General features: G+C 48.4%; 1 protein-coding gene across 2 annotated transcripts in view; it reads right to left on the bottom strand.

Moving 5' to 3' along the window:
• Positions 1 to 7,196: 7,196 nt before the first annotated feature.
• The window catches only part of MYCL (MYCL proto-oncogene, bHLH transcription factor), a 40,555-nt gene continuing 27,475 nt past the window's right edge, over positions 7,197 to 20,276 (bottom strand). The window contains exons 1-3 of one of the 2 annotated variants that reach the window (XM_047727083.1): positions 13,639 to 13,873; positions 12,798 to 13,302; positions 7,197 to 9,806 (exon numbers count right to left, since the gene is read on the bottom strand). In XM_047727083.1, the coding sequence (XP_047583039.1) occupies positions 9,208 to 9,806; positions 12,798 to 13,302; positions 13,639 to 13,719 (1,185 nt within the window). In that variant the 5' untranslated portion in view covers positions 13,720 to 13,873 and the 3' untranslated portion in view covers positions 7,197 to 9,207. Of the gene's footprint in view, positions 9,807 to 12,797; positions 13,303 to 13,638; positions 13,874 to 20,276 lie in introns of those variants that run through there. The other variant, XM_047727084.1, reaches the window with a different exon arrangement.

Here is a 20,276-nt window from a genome sequence, read left to right as displayed (position 1 = left end):
CTGGACAACCTCTGCACCAGTCTTACCGTCTTTAGAAAACTGAGAGCAAGGGCGCCTGGGTGGCTCAGTGGGTTAAAGCCTCTGCCTTCAGCTCAAGTCATGATCTCAGGGTCCTGGGATCCAGTCCTGCATCGGGCTCTCCGCTCAGCAGGGAGCCTGCATCCTCCTCTCTCTTTCTGACTGCCTCTCTGCCTACTTGTGATCTCTGTCCGTCAAATAGATAAAATCTAAAAAAGAAAAAAAGGAAGAAAGAAAATTGAGAGCAGTGGTGCCTGGGTGGCTCAATCATTAAGTATCTGCCTTCTGCTCAGGTCCTGATCCCAGAATCCTGAGATCCTGATCCCCACCTTGGGCTCCCTGTTCAGCGGGAAGCCTCCTTCTCCCTCTCTCCTACTCTCCCTCCTTGTGTTCCTTCTCTTGCTGTGTCTCTCTGTCAAATAAGTAAATAAAATCTTTAAAAAAATAAAAAGAAAATTGAGAGCAGTACATGGAGTGAGATGGCATGGAAACATGGCAAAAAAAGAGAAAGGGGGAAATACATAGAGGTAGAGGGGATATCTGACTCGCTAGTGTTCATTAAGTTATTTCTTGTCCTCTGTATATTTTAAATAACTTACTTAAAATTTTTTAGAGGAGGCTGAAAGTAAAGCCATTGGAGTCGAAGGGAGATTCAAAGTGAAGCGTCCAGAAAGCTTAAATGTTCAACATGGAAATCGAGAGGATGCTGTGATAGGACAGAAGGAGGAATGTGCCATGGGAGGTCTGAAACATCTGTTTTCGTTGAGTTGAAGATAAACACTAGCTTTTTATACAACCCTAGGTGCCTTTTCAGCCTGATCCCCATACTAATTAGGTACCCGAAATAAAATATATATCTTGTGGGATTATTTTATGATGAACTTGGTGCCTGTATTGGTCTCTTAGGGCTGTTATAACACATTGCCACAAACTGTGTGGCTTAAAACAACAGAAATTTATTTTCTCACAGTTCTCGACCCCAGAAGCCCAAAATCAAGGGGTTGGCAGGGCCACGGTCCCAAGCCTCCCTCTAGGGAAGAATCCTTCTTTGCCTCTTCTAGCTTCCAGTGGTTGCTGGCATTCCTTGGTTTGTGGCAGCATGACTCCAATACTGCCTCTGTCTTCATATGGCCATCTTCTCTGTGTGTATCTCTTCCACATTTCTCCCTCCCTAGGATGCCAGTCATTGAGTTAGAGCCCACCTTAATCCATTATGACATCATCTGAACTTGATTACATCTGCAGACACCCTATTTCCAAACAAGGTCACATTCATGGGTTCTGGATAGACACAAGTTTGGTGGGAGATGAGATACAACCCAGCTGAGTGCCTGTGAGTCCTCACAATACTTTGCATTGGTTGCTGTTTCCACTGGCGAATTGTCAATTCAAATTTGGGAGCTCAAAACAAGCGAGGTTCCCCTCACCAGAGTGGAACTCACCATGTTGTAGGGTTTCTGTTATACCTAAAGTTGAGTTACAGGGTTTTCTCCAGAGCCCACCAGAATGTCCTCAGAGGGGGCTCACTTTCGGTCTTCTCAGCTCTCTAAGAGGGCCTGCACACCCACAGTGAAGCCCCAAAGGCTGTAAGATCAGAGTAGGGGAAGTACAAAAGGGAAAAAGCCATAAAGAGCTCCCGTCCAGTCCTGATCTCATAGCTCTTTCAAGCCCTCTCCTCTGTGTCTCCTTTGGCCCCTTTTCTTTCTCCTGGCTCGGCAGGTTGGGCCTTCATATCTTTATATCCTTAGGAGTCTCAAATCTGTACCTTCCTTGCAAACCCCTTCCTAAAGCTTTCGTACCACATCCTCAGCTTCCTGTTGGGTGCTCTATTTTGTATGACCCCATCACCGCAAACCTCACGGTGTCCCAAACTACAGTCAGTTTCTTTCCCTGACTTCCCTATTTCAAAGAACCACTGAGGAAGTTGACAATCAACAGGATCCTCTCAGAAATCCCATGCAGCTCTTCTTTTGTAAAAATATGACCACCCAGCCGGCACATCAGACCAGATTCTTCCCCATTCCCCAAGACTCCATACGACCTCCCCCATCCCCTCTTCCCCCCAAACTATTCCCTCCACCCAGAATACCTTCCTCCTCGTCATTAGGCTACATGCTGCAGGGATTTCCAGTTCCAGTTATAGTCACAGTATCTCCACCAAGAACTTTCTTGATGACTCCGAATAAAGTGCTTTCTTCCCCTTCTGAGGCCTGTAGCCCTCGTCTGAGATGTGTACTGCCTTATCTCATGATCGTGTTCACACGCTCATGAACTTCCACAAGGAGCCTAGCTTCATAGACCACTGTTCTCACTGTGTGGCGGGCACTATTCTGTTTTGTTTTTTTTTTTAATTTTATTTTTTTATAAACATATATTTTTATCCCCAGGGGTACAGGTCTGTGAATCACCAGGTTTACACACTTCACAGCACTCACCATAGCACATACCCTCCCCAATGTCCATAACCCCACCCCATCTCTCCCAACCCCCCTCCCCCCATCAACCCCCAGTTTGTTTTGTGAGATTAAGAGTCACTTATGGTTTGTCTCCCTCCCAATCCCATCTTGTTTCATTTACTCTTCTCCTACCCCCTTAACCCCCCATGTTGCATCTCCTCTCCCTCATATCAGGGAGATCATATGATAGTTGTCTTTTTCCAATTGACTTATTTCGCTAAGCATGATACCCTCTAGTTCCATATTCTAAGTGTTTTATGTAGAATTACCTGTTGAATCTTTACAACAGTCCTGTGAGGCAGGTATTAATATCATATCCATTTCAGGGAAGAAGGAAACTTCTAGGGCTCAGAGAAGCTAAGGAATTTGCCCAACATCACACAGGTAGTAACTCCAAATCCCCATTCTCAACCATCATACTATACCATCTACACCACCTTCTATGGATATATATATATATATATATATATATATATATATATATTTAATCTCACAGGACCTGTCTCCAACTCTTCTTCATTCCAGTGTTCTTCAGGATTCTGCCTTCCTGCTTGCTTGTCAGTGGCATAGATATTCCTGGCTCTGACCTACTGCATCATGTGGGAGCGGGGGGCGTGAGGGGGGTTCCTTAATGCACGCTCAAGTTTGAGAGTCACTGCCCGAACAAAACAGACGTTTGAGGGTTTACCTGGAGAAATGGGGTCAATTAACCCCAGCTCAGTTCGAAGGTACCACAGTGCCCAGTAAGGACACAGGGAGGGCCCACAGGTGCCACAGCATCCCAGACTCACAGCTTCTGCCTGTCGTGGGTCGTGGGATGCTGTGGACCAGCTGGAAGCTCGGGTCTTGTGCCTCACTTTCCCCCTGTGCCTAGCTCAGGCTCCCCAGACTCTGGCTACTCTTGAGGCATCACTCTGTGCACTCCACATTACTTTAAGTACTCCTTCTGGGAAGATTCCTTATTTTACCAGTCTCTTCCATCACTTTTCAAATATGACTAATCTGTATTCTAGGTGTGGCTTGCTAAATGCTTGGAAAAACACTAATCATTTCCTGAACACTTACTACCACTCAAAGCAGCCCCATGAAGTGGATGCTATTATTAAGACCTGTTTCACAGAGAAGGTCATAATTTGCCCAAGGTGGTGGCAAAGGTGCAACTGGAAAATGCAGAGCCAGATTTGGAACTAAGACCTGTTGGGAGACCACTGAACTGTACCGCTTCCTACAGGTTTAAAGGCAATCCAACACTTCCTGGGCACCTACTGGGCCCCTGGCACTGAGTCTAATTATTTAATAACTCACCTGATTAGAGACTTTAAGAACATATTTACATTTCCTGGCCCAAAGAATGGTAATGTTAATACAGTTGATCCCTTTGGAAGCAGTTGCAAATAAAGACATTAACAAGAGCAGCCCACCGGGCTTAAAGTAGAAATGCTCACCCCCCAGCGGAACTTCGGCTGACACACTTAGACACCTCCCCTCCAGGCCTCCCCAGTCAGACACCCACTCATCAATCATCTTCCAACTGGCTATCTTATCCTCAGAAAGAACCTCTTTCTGTTCTCTCCTATCACCTTCCAGAGCAACAAAGCCATCCCCATCCTCCCCTCCCCCTTCTCAAGTGAATATTCTGGAATATCCCAACCCCCGAAGCACTTTACGCAAATTCAGCACATCTAAGATAGTTCAACCTGTCTCAGTCCCCCCAAAATAGCTTCCCACAGGGGCGGGAATTAGCACACGTGTTAGCCTTTTATTGTCTAACAGGGAGGGTGACCTTTCTTTTCTACACTAAGTGTGGCTTCTCAGCTGCCCCTTTATTGTCCACATGCATGTTCTTGGGTTGGGTGCCCAGTCCCTCAGTTGTACTATTCAGAGTCAAACCTAATTTGTAGAAATTGTTCTGTGAAATCCAGGAATAAACTCTTGGCTATTTTCAGACAAAGATAGAGGTAGGAGCCTGTAGAAATGAGCTAGGAAGGAGCTTAAAATACTTCACATTCCAGAAACACCCTCCCTTCCCCCCAGGAGATGGCTTTATTCCCACTCCTTTTTCAGCAGAGCTGGACTCAGAGGAGCTGAAGCTTGGAGACAGGCGGCTGGCACTAGCTGTGTGGGCTTGGGCAAATGATTTCAATGTGTCTGAGCTTCAGTTTGCTCATCTGTGAAATGGGGTTGATGCCACCCTGTTCCCTAGGTTATTGTGAGAAGTAAGATATGTAAAACGATTAACACCAGTACCCATATCTAGGAGTCCCTATGATTTTACGGAGGGCCCCTGAATTCTTTCAAGGCTAGGAAAGGGAGAGAAGTCCAACAAAGTAGTCTCTTGATAAATGGCATCAAAGACTCAGGATAAGAGTACTGGGAGCAGAGTGACGAGAACTGAAAGAGGGAACTGGAGTTTTAAGAAGAGAATCCCAGCAATGCAAGCCTTTTTTTTTTTTGTCAAACAGTTACTTACCAACTAGGTTTGGTGACCTGGGCGCACCAGGGATGGAGTGGAAAGTTTATCTGACGGGAGACTGGGTTGGGGATTCTGATTTTGTTATGTGACCTTGTCACTTTGCAAATGTGAGGAATTTATAGGAGCTTTTTGGCTCTATTCAGGCTCCCTACAAGAGAGGGCGAGCAGGCAGGCAATACCAAACAGGTCTGAGCTGTAAGGAAGGATTAGCTGAGGCAAGGTGGCCTCCCCCTACCATGATGCTCATGGCCTTTCCAAAACAGCAACTGTTGGCCTTTCCCAGTCCCAGGAGGGGCCTCTCTGGGGCAAGACTAACCCACCCAGGCCACAACTGCAGCACAGTGACTAGTCATGGAACATTTGCTCCACTTCCTCTCAATAAGTGGCAGGCACAATGGCCCCAAGGAAAGACAATTCCGACAAGCAGTTAAGTGATGGAATTCCATATTTACCTCCCCCACACACCCCATGCTAACAAAACAAGCTGTTGTTATTAATGTCATGATTAAGACCTCAGGCTGTGGAGATAGGCAAAGCAGGTTTCAGGGGCTCCTGGGTGGCTCAGTCATTGAGCATCTGCCTTGGCTCAGGTCGTGATCCCAAGGGTACCAGGATCAAGCCCCTGCATCAGGCTCCCTGCTCAGCGGGAAGCCTGCTTCTCTCTCTCCCACTTTCTGTCAAATAAATAAATAAATAAATAAAAATTTTTTTTTTTAAGATTTTATTTATTTATTTGACAGAGAGATCACAAGCAGGCAGAGAGGCAGGCAGAGAGAGAGGAGGAAGCAGGCTCCCCGCTGAGCAGAGAGCCGGACGCCGGGCTTGATCCCAGGACTCTGAGATCATGACCTGAGCCGAAGGCTGCGGCTTAACCCACTGAGCCACCCAGGCGCCCCTATAAATTTTTTTTTTTTTTAATGGATTTCAGTCCCAGCTCGATTACTTCCTAGCTCTGTCACTTTGGGCAGTTTTGTTTTCAGTCTTAGAACCTCAGTATCCCTCCTCCCTGGCGCCCGCAAGTAGCTGGTTGTGATGTCATATGTAAGAGGGAGCAGAGTCCTTTGGCATACGCGGTGTTCTGTCGGGAATGGCGATTATTCAATTCTCCCTCTTGCATCCACGGTAAGTTTATGAGAATGATGAGGGGGAAGGGGAGTCTTCATTTTCTTTCATTAATTGAGGGAGAAGGAAAAAAAATTTTGTATCACAAAATATTTGAGGATCTTTAAGACATCCTGCAAAGTCATCAGATCATCAAGGTAAGAATGGTACCACCCTGAATAATATAAGGCTTTATACTCTAGAAAGGAGTTTAGGGGTGCCTGAGTGGTGCGTGGGTTAAACATCCAAATCTTGGTTTCAGCTCAGGTCACGCCTGATCTCAGGGCCATGATCTCTGTGTCGTGAGATCGAGTTCCGAGTCAGGCTCAGAGCTCAGTGCAGAGTCTGCTTGGGTTTCTCTCTCCCTCTCCCTCTGCCCTGCACCCCCATAAATAAATAAATCTAGGGACGCCTGGGTGGCTCAGTTGGTTGAGCAGCTGCCTTCGGCTCGGGTCGTGATCCCAGCATCCTGGGATCGAGTCCCGCATCGGGCTCCTTGCTTGTCGGGGAGCCTGCTTCTCCCTCTGCCTCTGCCTGCCATTCTGTCTGCCTGTGCTCGCTCTCTCTCCCTCGCTCTCTCTGACAAATAAATAAATAATTTTAAAAAATCTTTAATAAATAAATCTAAAAGAAAGATAGAAATAAAGAAAGAGTAACCTGGCGATTTACAGACCTGTACCCCTGGGGCTAATAATACACTATATGTTAATTTTAAAAATTTAAAGTTTTTAAAAAAGAAAGAGAAAAAGAGGCTTAAAATCTACTACTTCATTAATACCCGCCGCCCCCAACCCCGCACCGTAGTATTTATCCCCATTTTACAGATAAGGAAACTAAGGGTCACAGAGGTAACGCTAAAAGGCACAGAACAAATCAGGTAGTGGAGCTGGGATTTCAAACCTTCCAAAGTACAAATTCAGCACTCCTTGCAATTCACAAGAGGATTTCCCGTTCACCAAGTACACCAAGTACTGAACCGACATTGTTTAGACTTGTCTGAAATGGTATTTCAGGAACCCAAAGTGGAATGACCTGGTTAGCAACATGGGTTAGAGAAATGCAACTCTCTGGATCACTGGTGGTTACCCTGAAATCCTTTCCCTTGGCTCAGGGGGACTTGGCTGGCATAAGGTGCCCCCACGCTGATATGTTTGAGAAATCTTTTATTAGCGGAAGTCCCACAAGGCAACATTTTAAAATCAGGCAATTGATAATCACAACTAGATACAAAATTTCAGATAAACTTGCCTTTTGAAATAAATCAGACTCTGCAACAGGAGAATTGCCCAAGAGTTTTGTCTTTTTTTTTCTTGTACAAAAACAATTAACACCACTTTGCAAAAGGCATACAAAAATACAGTATTAAAAAAAAAAAACAAATAAAACAAACCACTGCTCCCAGCCTAATACCCAACAGCAGCTTATAAAACACAAGCTATTCAGGTGATACATCAGTAACCTTTATCCCACCTGTTCTCCAAACACAGTTCCAGAAGTCAGCTGGCTCCCGAAAACCATACTCCAGAAAGTAGAGAGGTTCGCCAAACTTCCACTGGGGTTCTCTGAGGCCAGGAAGCAACCTCATAAACAGACCACTGTGCATAATAATTTTGGAAGTAGCAGCTGGCTTTGCAGAGCCACAGAGAATGCTCTACCGTCCTCCCCTCCCCCACTTTCAAAACCACAGCCAGTAGGCACCTGCTGCCCTGGGCAGGGTTCTGGAGGAGCTGATCTTTCTTCCAGGCCAGGCTTAGGGGCTCCTGAGTTTGCCCACAGGACACCTGTTGGGTTGGATCCCTTTCCAGATTGGATGCTGCACCTGGAATCCACTTGGACGTACCAAGTTCACCTGGGGCCAAATCCATGGTCGGCTAAGCAGCGCTCCTGGAAGCTCCTTTAAAACACACCAGGAGACTAGTCCACCTTCTGGAGGACTGGAGGAGTCCCAGCAGCTTTCCTAGCAAGAACTTCAGTAAGGCCCAGACGCTGGGAAAGAGATCTGACTCATGGCAGGCTGGCACGGGGCCCAAGGGTGGCTCTGGAGCCAGCAAGCAAGCTCCTTGGAGTTGCACTAGAAGGACAGTTTGCACGGTTCTAGTAGAACCTCAGACTTACCGGGGCGGGCATCGAGAGGAGAGGGAAGTGGGAAAGAGGAAGTGGTAGAGTTCCCCCTCCGCAGGTGCCTGACATCTACCTTGAGAAAAGATTCCAAGATGGAAAACACCTGGGTGGATAACAGTTCCCAGCCAGGACTCCAAGCCTTCCCCAGGCTGCAGGCTAGGACCCATTTCCCAGCGTCTTGGGGAAATATTTCTGACCTGTGGGAAAGGGGTGCTGTGGAGCCCATTGCAAACAAAGGCAGAAGGAAACAAAAATGTCCCTTGTGGGGACAGAATGGTTTCTCCCTCAGAGGAAAGGACCCAGAGGGCTTTGAGACAAAGAATCTAGAGGCCAAACTCTTTACATGTTCTCAAGGTCGCAGCATTTAGACTGGGAGGAGGGGTGTTGGCTAATATCATTTCATATATATATGTATATACACACATATATATGTATGTAGTATATATAAATTTTCCAACTCCTCAGCTACTGTAAAGTGTCTGACAGTGAGGTAATGGTCCATGCTGATCAAGTCTGTGAACCTGTCTTCACCCAAGACAGCTCGTGTGTCTCCTGGAAAGAAGAGCCTCAGGGAGAGCGTCCGGGCCCAGCTGTCCTAGCATCACCCCAGAGACACCAGCGGGAGCATCCTTTCCCAGCCTAAAGCTCATCCGGAGTGTGAGATTTCATGCCGGCTGGAGCCCCCACCCCCACCCCAACAACGTCCACCACCTGTTGCATAGCATCTGTCAGGCTTTTCTTCCGAGCTAGTGAGCTAGGCAGCCCCCAAGTCTCCTCGGTCAGCCGCCTGCCTGAGAAGCCCGAGGTGCCAGAGAAGACCCAGCGCTCCTGTGAGTCGGGGAAGAGGGAGCGCTGGGCTTCAAGGTTTCCGAGAATGCGAGCCCTTAGGAGTGTGTGCGCCAGCTGCACTGCATTCTGGAAGGTACTGTTCGGACTGTCCCACCATCACCAAAATGTGCAAATTACTAAGGGGGAGAAGGAAGGTGAAAAAATAAACTCAGGTCTCTGTAAGACAGAGCAGTCGGCCTTTTTGGTCACTTAGTAGCCGCTGAGGTACGCAATTCTCTTCTGCAGCTGCTGCTGCCGGCATCGGAGCTGCCTTTTCTCCGTGGCCATCCTCTTCTCGGCCCCCACCAGGGCTTGCAAGTATTCCAAGGCCTTGCTCAGGATCACCACTTTGGGGGCCTTGGAGCAGCTGGCCAAGGTGGGTACCTGGTCCCTCAGGGCCAAGAACCGAGAACGGAGGTCATTCCGCCGTTTGCGCTCCAGGAAGTTGTGGTTCTTCCTCTTGGTCACATCCTCGGTGTCGGAACTGACGGGTTTGGGGTGGCAGGACTGGGGAGCCTCACTTTCTACAGGTGGGGGACTCACGATCTCTTCATCTGCCTCTTCTTCCTTTTCCTCGGGGACATCTCTCCCCAGAGCCTCTTCTTGGGGACCTCTCTCTGGAGCCCCTCCTTGGGAACAGCTTTCAGGAGGAAAACGGGCGGCGTAGTTGTGCTGTTGCTGATGGATGGAGATATGGAAGTGTTTCATGCAGGGGTCCAAAGGGTCTGCCCGCACCGTGATGGTGACTGGCTTCCGTACACCCAGGGACTGTCTCTTCTCCACTGTCACAACGTCAATTTCTTCACCCTCTGTCCAAGAAGAGAGATCCAGAGAAGAAACACACCCCATGAGAAACACACACACACACACACACACCCTAGGCTGGGGCTTGGGAAAGGAACTGACATTATCTGCCATTTAGATACAAACGGATTGAAGTGAGGAGAAAGATAACTGGTTCGTTTGTAAGTGGTAAGGGCAGCGTGAAGGAAAAAAGAGGAAATAAGCAAGGAGGAAAATATTCTCCAATTTCCTTTTGCACAGCAAGGCTTAGATAAGAACAAAAGGCAGACCCAAGCCAACAGCCCCCAGTCGGCCCAGGCGCTCCCCTCCCCCACCGAGGGGATGGAGAGAAAGAGCTATCGGCCTGGGACAAAGTTTAGCTCTAAAGATCTCCCCCAGTCGGGCTCTTTCATGCCCCATCAGAATTGTAAATGAGGGGTCTGTGGGCAGAGCTGCCCTTTGTTCCTGCCCAGCACAGTCTGCACTTGGGGAATTGTTACTTTTCACAAGTTATAAATCCTATTATTCCCCCACCTCTCTATTCTGCCATCCTTTTCAGCTGAAGATTCAGAGAAGGGCGGGGTGGGGGCTACAACCCATCCCTCCTCACCCACAGAAGGGAGGGAACGGGTTTCCCTCAGGAGCATTTTGCTCCTGGTTTCAATGGGTTTCTAGTCATCCATCATTTATAGGTCGTCCGCCCCACCCCCTTCCCTGGACCAGAAGAGGGTTGGATTTGTAATCCCATGTCCGCAAAAGCTGCTGGAACTTCACAAAGGTACAGGCGACCATTTCCAAGCGACCTCTGCGGGGGACAGGGAACTGAGCAGCAGCAGAATGTCCCAATACAAGGGGCCAAAACACCAGGGACCTGGAGACTCCTGGAAATGCCCTCGTCATTCCCTGCCTCAAAGGTCTCCCTGGCTACCCAACCACCGAGAGGTGCAAATAGGGGAAAGCCTTCCTGCTTCACGCATTTTGCCGCCCCCGCATAGAGGGCCACCTTAATGCATTTCAGTCTGACAACCTAAGAGCTCAGTTCTCGGCCTCTTTTGAATATCAGGATGCTTGAGCCCCTTTGTCAGGAAGGCTTCCATTGTGTGGACAATCGCATTATTTCTCCATTAATAAAACCTGACCATTCAGCCCTCCTGGCCACAAGGCCTGTGATTGGCTGGCTAAGCTGTGTTTGGAATGCTGTTTTACCCAGCCCCTAGACCCTATTGGCTGAGCCTGCCGTCAGTCACTCTCCCCACCCCCCCCTTATTGTTTGCAATCTGTTGCATTTTGTTCTGGGCCATGTGGCCTGTGAGTGAACCAGGAGCTTGCAAACAGGTTCAGGTTAAAGGGCAAGTCAGAAAATGATTCAGGAGGCTTCCCCACATCCCAAACCTTTAATATTTGTGTTAACCTCATAGCTGGTAAGGTTCTTGCCTAAGGAAGAAATAATGTAAGACACCATTCTTTTCAGAGATGGTCTAACTCTACCCAGTCAAGGAAATGGTCTCAGCTGGACAATCAAGTCCAACCCTCTCATGTGCAGAAGGAGAAACTGAGATCCAGATCAGCCAAGTCCGCATATCACCTTTGTAATATTCTGGATCTCAAACTAAGATCTCGAAACTCCCCAGACAATGCTTTTTCCACTCTACTACTCATCAGCTTTTGTAGAGATACATCTTTATTTGTTTCTTGAACTCAAAACTCCCATTCCAGCCATTAAACAAACACGAGCTCTTGGTGTTGAAAGCAAGCAGGTTAAAAATGACCTTAACACAGTGGACCAAAAAAAATTGACTTTTAATTTCTTGTTATCCTTATTTTTCCCCCTCAAGTGTATGACAACTTCTATACCCACTCCCCAGTTCCCTCTCAAACGGTTCTGTAGAAGTTATTCTTTAAAAGCTACCGAGAGTTTTCTCGGTCCTGATTTACCTAATGCTAGTCAGTTGGCACCCTAGAGAAGCACCCTCTCCAGTCTCTCTCATGGGTAGAGGTCTAAGGGGCTAGGATAAGAACAGCATAGTTTGGTATGTTTGCCAGTTTGGTGGCACAGGATGCTGAAAGTCTAACCTTCATGAGGTTTAAATTTGCATCCAAGGGTGGGGGAGGAGGCTGGAGCCCAGTATCTGTGATCCTGGCACCTAGCTCAGAGCTTGGTACCAAGCAGGGGCCAGCGAACATTTGTTGAATGCAAGGAAGCAGGTACACAGAGCCACAGGCGAAATTAGGAGGGAGCTAGGGGAACATCTTTCCAACTCAGACCAAATCAACAAAGCAAGGTGTAGCCCTTCCTGGATAAGCTACCGTGAAGACCCTGGAAACATCAAGGAAGTGCCTGGTTGCAATGGAGGGTTGGGCAAAAGAAGATGGGGCTTAGTTCTAGCGATTTCCTATTTCTAAGCCTCAGTTTTCCCATCTGTTAATAGGGAGCGTTCATTGCTCTGTTGCCTGTCTGGTGGGTGATTGTGTGGGGCACAAATGGTAGAGGGGAGGAATGGTGCAAGGGGAGAGCTTTATGGGCATTTTCAAGTAAAGCAGACAGGAAACTAGATTTTTTAAAGAGTGAAGACTTTGGCTTTGCACAAAAGGCTTCTCAGCTTCCTCTCTCTCTAGGGGAGTGTGAGTTTCCCCAGGGAAAGTGGCAGGAACAAAAAACTTCAAGCCTGAAGTGACCCTTAAGGGACCCCTTCCAGCCTCCGGAGGACAGATATCCCCTACAGTCCAATCCTAGTATTGTCCTCTCTAAACGCTAAGCTTCACCCAGTCTCCCTGGTCCCCTGGGGCTCCAATCATCATCAAAAGGACGCTGGCTCCCACGCCACTTCTTCAAACTGTTTACTAACACACCCACGTGCCAGACAGACACCGCTGGGGGCTACACCGGCAGCTTCTGCCAGAGAAAGGGGGAGGTGGCCGAAGGGCTCGCGAAGACCCAATGCCAGACCTCAGACAGCGGCAGAGTTTTGGCCACCCTTGGGGTGCCCCCCTCTTGGATGGCCCGGGGCGGTCCTTACCCGAGTCGCTTGGGCTCTCGGACCCCGAGCAGGCCTGGGTCTTGGGCTCGCCCAGCGGACCGGGGGCAGCGGGAGCCGGGTTGCCGGCTTCGAGGCTGGGAGCGCAGTCTGGGGCGGCGGGCGCCTTGGGCGGGTTCCCCCGGGGTGCGCCGGCGGCAAGCCGGTCGCTCACCGCTCTCTCTAGTCGTTCCCGGGCGGAGAAGCCGCTCCACATGCAGTCACGACGGATGATGGAGGCGTAGTTCCTGCCCCAAGCCTTCGAATGGCCCCGGGAATCCGCCTCTTCCCCGGCGCCCCCTCCGGGCCAAGGCTCCGGGGGACCAATTCCAGGGGCTGAGTCCCCGGCGCCTGGACCCGAGCCCCAGGGCGGCGACGTGGGGGGCGACGGCACCAGCTCGAATTTCTTCCAGATGTCCTCACTGGGCGCCGTGGAGCGGTAGAAATCTTCCCCGCAGTCATAGTCGTAGAAATAGTGCTGGTACGAGTCGAAGTCCATGTCCGCTCCCTGCGGGAGGGAAGGGGACTGGCTGATGGGGTGCGGGCCGGGGAAGAAGGCGTCCCCCGGTCCCCCTGCACAGCCGGCTGCCAGGCTCTCGTCCCTCCCCAACCTCCCGGCTGGCAGCCCTCGCCCTTCCCTCGCGTCCCGGGAAGCCTAGCCCTGAGTCGGCGCGCCCAGGGAAGCGGCTCACAACGCGCGGACTCGGCTGCGGGGAGCGAGTTCAAAGCAAACTTTGCCAGCGCCGCCCGGAGCGCAGCTCCCAAGGCCCGGCCGGGCCGGGCGGGGGCGCGTGGTGCCCAGGAGGCAGCCTGCAGCCCGCTTCCCGGCCGCCGGTAGCCTCACCTCCCTCCCGCAGCCCGCCACCTGGAGCGGACCGGCTCCCCGCCGGCTCCGGGCAGCCCGGCAGCCCGCACACAGGCACATGCGCGCCGCCGAGCGCGCGCCACGCACTCAAAAGCGCGCCCCCCCGAGCGCGCGCCCCCGTCCTCGCTCGCGCACGACGGCCCGGACGCTCCCGGGATCGGCGCGGGAGCGCGAGATGCAGGCGCATTGTTTCCCGCTGCCTTATATCTCGTCGCGCGCCCGGGGCTCTTGGGCCGGGGGCGGACCCTACGGGGCAGGACCCGCCCCTTCCCCGCCCCCTCCCCGCCCCCGACAGGTGGGGGCAGTGGAGTCTCCGCCCCACCCCTCCTGGCTGCTCTCTCCCGCTCTATTCTATTCCCTGGATCCCCAAAATGAATTGCACGCTGGGTCGTGCAGGGCAGCAGCGAAATGACACAGTTTGAGGGTCGTCTGGTGGAGGCGTGACTCTTCAGCTAGGCTTGGGCGGTCCCCGGCATGCAAACTGAAGGCGCACTCCTTGTCGACTCTGGGCTAGGGAATAGGGCAACTCCCTGCCCCGCCCCTCGAGCCCGCTTGGCTGGCTTATTTCAGGTGCTTCTGCGGCCGGGTGTAGGTTGGGGGGACTGGCGCACCTCCACCGCGCCACCTGGCGGCCTTCAGTCCTGAAGTGGAACTGGTCCCGGGTAACCTCTTTATCACCTGTTGGCCAGTTTCTTTACTGCGGTGGTCCAGATCTGGACCTCAGAGAAGCGAGGTAGGAAGGTTCCGGACTTTGGAGCATGAAACTTAACATTTCTGAGCTTCAGTTTCATCTATAAAATAAAGGATGGTAATACTTACCTTACAAGGGTATTGTGAGGATTTCTTTAAGAAGATAGAGTAGGGAAGGCACCAGGCCAAGAAGAGAGGCAAGTAAAGACTTAGTTAGCCCTGGTGCACTGGTGGTAAGGAGGAGAATTTTTTCCCGGGGTTTAGGTCTGGGTTGAATCTCCCTTCTCTCACACTACACACAAAACAGCTCCGTAGGAGCTAAACTACTAGAGGAAAGAAAATGGGGTATTTGGAGTTGAGAAACTTCATTCAAGCCTTTGCTTTGCTATTTACTAGCTGTGGGGCCAAGTCACTTGAAGCCTCTGTTTGCTTATCTGTAAAATGGGACCATTGCCTGCAATTGCATCTATGGCCAAAATGATGGACATATAAGCCCTTTGAAATGTCATCCATCTTCTATGCCTTTCGTGGGAAAAGAAAAGCTAAACTATATGGTCATTCTACTTAGGCCAAGTAAAGTAATTTGGGTTAGCAGCCAATATATCTAGAATGTTCTATGTGGCATGCAAGGTCTGGTCACTGTTACAATCAGCAGCCAGATTGCCAGCTGTCTCTTTTCCTCCCACTCCTGTGGTCTAAGAACACCAAAGTACTCGCTGTTGACATCCCAGTGAGAAGTGCAAGCAGTTCATTGTGGTGGAGCATACACAAAGTGTGAGTTGATGTAAGGGTTGGGAGAAAAGGCAGGGAAGATGACACCCTCGGTTTTGAATATAGGTCTAAAATGCTTGTGGGACATCTTTGAAGGCAACAACTAGTTCTTACTAGCTTTGTAGTCTCCGTATGTAGAACAGCTTCTGGCAGATACTTCTGGACTTAGTGAGTGACTCAGCCAACCAGATTTTTATTGTGACAGTCTGTGTGCCCTGCTTTGTACTGAATGAAAGTGCAGGTCAGAAAGGTTCCAGGTTTGGTTGCAGTCCTAAGGCAGAGGGTTTGGAACTGCCTTTTGGCAACTTGCTCTCTGGTGTATGGATGTCTGAGATGGTTGCTGTACCAGTCAGGATTCTTGGTTCAACATGACAGAAACCACCCCCAGATAAATTTAAGCATAAAATCCTTCCTTATTGGAAGGATTTGGGATATAGAATCTACAGGATATTGGGATTCTATGCTTGGAAAATGGGTGTCCTCTCTCTATCCAGATGAAATCCTTACTCAACAGCCCTTCCCCATGATTCAGCAGACAGCACTAGGATTGTGCTGTAAGATTGTAGTAGGTGATATCTGGGGGCATCCATGAGGTGACCCCCACATCAAGAACTAGGATAAAGTAAATTGTCTCTGAGAGTTGGGCTGCTCTTTCACTTTGCACACTTTTTTTTTTGGTGGGGGGAGGGGATCAAACCATTTTATTGAGGGGTTCTGGGGGAAAGGTCAAAGAGGAAGAGGATAATGAGATCTGATATCCCTGGCTGAGTTAGAATCTTACCTTTCCAGCTTCACAGTGGCCGTAAGCTGTACAATTTGTTTAATGTCTGTCTTCCTTACCAGACTGTAAGCTTAATGAGGGCAGAGACAAATGTCAGTCTTCTTGGCCACTTGTAACTCCAGGGCTTAGAGCAAAGCCTCGCACATCACGGGTGCTTTGTAAATGTGTTGCCTGTTTGGTTGCACATAAGTTTCTAATGTCGTGATGTAGAGATGTGCCAACCTGGCTGAGGCAGACAAAACAACTGTCAGACCGAGTCTAGACTGTAACCTGAAAAAATGTATTTTTTAAAAAGATTTTATTTATTGGATAGAGAGAGAGAGCAAGCAGGGGTGGGAAGGAGGGGCAGAGGCATAGGGAGATGCAGACTCCTCACTGAGCAGGGAGCCCGATAAGGAGCTGATACGGACTCGATCCCAAGGCCCCAAGATCATGACCTGAGCTGAAGGCAGATGCTTAACCGGCTGAGCCACCCAGGTGCCTCCTGAATAAAGGCATTAAAGCCGCTTAAAGAAAGAAGGTGCCTTGGGGTGCCTGGGTGGCTCAGTGGGTTAAGCCTCTGCCTTTGGCTCAGGTCATGATCCCAGGGTCTTGGGATCAAGCCCCGCATCCTGCTCTCTGCTCAGTGGGGAGCCTGTTTCCCTTGCTCTTTCTGCCTGCTGCTCTGCCTACTTGTGATCTCTCTCTGTCAAATAAATAAATAAATAAATGATCTTTTAAGAAAGAAAGAAAGAGAGAGAGAAAGATAGGAAGAAAGAAAGAAGGAAAGACGGTACATGGGGTACATGGGGCATCTGGGTGGCCCAGTCTTTATTTTTTTTTTTATTTTTTTTTAAAGATTTCATTTATTTATTTGACAGAGAGAGAGAAAGAGATCACAAGTAGGCAGAGAAGCAGGCAGAGAGAGAGGGGGAAGCAGGCTCACTGCTGAGCAGAGAGCCCGATGCGGGGCTCGATCCCAGGACCCTGAGATCATGACCTGAGCCGAAGGCAGCGGCTTAACCCACTGAGCCACCCAGGCGTCCCTGGCTCAGTCTTTAAACAGCTGCCTTCAGCTCAGGTCATGATCCCACGGTCCTGGGATAGAGCCCCACATAGGGCTTCCTGCTCTGTAGGAAGCCTGCTTCTCCCTCTCCCACTACTCCTGCTTGTGTTCCCTCTCTTACTATCTCACTCTCTGTCAGATAAATAAATAAAATCTTAAGAGAGAAAGAAAGAAGGAAAGGAAGAAAGAAAAGGAAAGAAAAGAAAAGGAAAGAAAAGAAAAGAAAAGAAAAGAAAAGAAAAGAAAAGAAAAGAAAAGAAAAGAAAAAAGAAGGAAGGGCCAGGGGAGCCTGGGTGGCTCAGTGCATTAAGCCTCTGCCTTCGGCTCAGGTCATGATCCCAGCGTCCTGGGAGGGAGCCCCACATCGGGCTCCCTGCTCAGTGGGAAGCCTGCTTCTCCTTCTCCCACTCCCCCTGCCTGTATTCCCTCTCTCGCTGTGTCTCTCTGTCAAATAAATTTTAAAAAATCTTAAAAAAAAAAAAAAAAAAGAAGGAAGGGCCAGTTAGGAGGAGTCTAGATAGCCAATGAAGCAGAGAGCCTTAAGGGTTGTCAAGGCAGTTACTAAATTGTCTACCCTAGTGCTGTCTGGGGACAAAGATGCTGGTCCAAGAACAAGGGAGATGGAGTCCCCATTCTTTGAAACCACCCAGTGGTTTCACCACCCCCCTTACCTGTGCTTTGGATCACCAAGCCACCTGCTGAAAAATCACTCTGTTCCCTATGTAGATCTGCCCATAGGGAGAGAATGCACTCATCAGTGAACAAGAAGATCTAGCCTGCTTCAAAGCCCTGCTTCCCCTTAGAAATTAATGAATTGGCATCTGATTTGAAACATCAGTCTCATGAGCCTGTTTATGTGTATCTGTTCCATAGAGATGCTGCTGCTTTTAGGGCTAACAGCTTTGTTTTCTGAGGTGATATCTGGACCCAGGATGGTGATATGAATTCCCTAAGATAACAAGTGCTACCTTAGCAACACTCAATTTTTCACCTTCTTTATTTTTCTTAAAACATTTTAAATTGAAATAATACATGTATATGGTTTTAAAACATCAACTAAGTGTATGACAAGGTTAAAAAAAAAAAGAAGAAAGGGTGTCTTCTGCCCTGCCCTCATCGCCCCTGATTCTCAGTCCCCAAAGAAAACTACTCTTTTAGCTGTTTTTTTTCTTTTTTAAAAAATATTTTTTAAAAGACTTTATTTATTTATTTGACAGATAGATCACAAGTAGGCAGAGAGGCAGGCAGAGAAAGGAAGGGAAGCAGGCTCCCCGCTGAGCAGAGAGCCCAATGCGGGGCTCGATCCCAGGACCCCGGGATCACGATCTGAGCCGAAGGCAGAGGCTTTAACCCACTGAGCCACCCAAGCGCCCCTAAAATATTTTTATTTATTTATTTGACAGAGATCACAAGTAGGCAGGGAGGCAGGCAGAGAGAGAGGGGGAAGCAGGCTCCCTGCTGAGCAGAGAGCCGGATGCGATGCGGGGCTTGATCCGAGGACTCTGGGATCGTGACCTGAGCTGAAGGCAGAGACTTTAACCCACTGAGCCACCTAGGTGCCCCTCTTTTACCTGTTTTTTGTCCGTAATATTTACTTCCATATTTTAACCAATATAATCTGTTTTTCCTGATTTTTAAATTCCTATCGAGGGCGCCTGGGTGGCTCAGTGGGTTAAGCCTCTGCCTTTGGCTCAGGTTGTGATCTCAGGATCCTGGGATCGAGCCCCGCATCGGGCTCTCTGCTCATCCGGGAGCCTGCTTCCCTTCCTCTCTCTGCCTGCCTCTCTGCCTACTTGTGATTGCTGTCTGTCAAATAAATAAATAAAATCTTTAAATTCCTATCGACATTCTATAATAGAAGATGTAGCTCTTTTTTTTTTAAAGATTTTTTTTTAATTTATTTAAAAAATAAAGTAGACGGAGAGGAAGGCAAAGAGAGAGAGAGAGGGAAGCAGGCTTCTTGCTGAGCAGAGAGCCCCATGTGGGACTCGAGCCCAGGACCCTGAGATCATCACCTGAGCCGAAGGCAGCGGCTTAACCCACTGAGCCACCCAGGTGCCCCGAAGATGTAGCTCTTATATTTCCTTTCCCATGCCCATATATTTGGCATTCCCTTATTCTCCCAGTTAGATTTTAAAATATTAAATATTTATATTTATTATAAATATAGTTATATTTATATATAAATATAATTATATTTAACTTTAAGCGTTAAATATTTTGACTATATGATTATGGAGCACTCTGACTACATTTTCCTTCCTGCACATTTTTTTCAGAGTCAGATTATTTCATTGTTTTCCTTTGTGTAGATTTCTATTTATATATGATAAATTTAACCCTACACATTCCCACCTGAGCTACAAAGATCACTTCATGTAGTCAAACCCATCAAGCAAGTAATCAATCTATCAGATCCTTTTTTTTTTTTTTTTTTTTTTTTTTTGGAAACATACCCTTTGGAACACTTTATCTTTATCTTCCTGTTCTAATCTGAATTTCTTGATTGAGTCTAGGCCTAGTCACAACTGTTATTCAGTAACTTCCCTTCACCATCGTTCTGGAAATTCCCTCTGTTTCTCTCTTGCATTGGCTCCCCTGTTTTCTGGAACTCATTGCTTTTACTTTCTTGATTGACTTCCTCACATTGTTGGAGCACACCCTTCTGTAGTGCCTGAGGAAAGGTCCTTGGGAAGTAAAAGTTTTGAGACTTTGCATTTCTGAAATTGTCTTTATTATACTTTTCATCTTTGGTTGATAGTATGGTTGGTTATAGAATGCCAGATTAGAAATAATTTTCCCTCAGAAATTTAAAGGTATTGCTTTCCTGTTTCTTAGCAACTAATGTTGCCTTTGAAGTCGTTATCATTTGAAGTTTATTTATTTTTAGGTTATCTCCACACCCAGTGTGGGGCTCGAGCTTATAAACCCAAGATCAAGAGTCAGGTGCACTTCCGACTGAGCCATCTAGGCGCTCAAGGTTGATATCATTTGAAACCTTTGTAGGTGACCTGTTTCTCTCTCTGGAAGCTTTTAGGGTACATTCTTTGTCCCTGATGTTCTGAAATTTTTCATTGATAAATGAAAAAATTGTTGGGTCTGTTGTATAATAAAGAATTTGATAGGACCTTGTCTCCAGTCCCTGGGAGGTAGCCTCTATATTCCTGGAATTGGCCAAGCAATAGGACTTTACTATTCATAAAGGGCCTTGATAGTTTATGCTAATGGATTACTCATGGTGGGCCTCTAGATTGTTTAAGATATGTTAAATTAGATAAGCTGGATAGCCAGATAGTTAAGGGACCCCAGATAGGGTTTGAGCAGGCAAGA

Source organism: Lutra lutra, chromosome 4 (genome assembly GCF_902655055.1).
Source record: "Lutra lutra chromosome 4, mLutLut1.2, whole genome shotgun sequence".
NCBI classification, from domain to species: Eukaryota; Metazoa; Chordata; class Mammalia; order Carnivora; family Mustelidae; genus Lutra; species Lutra lutra.
This window is presented reverse-complemented; position numbering and strand designations above follow the sequence as displayed.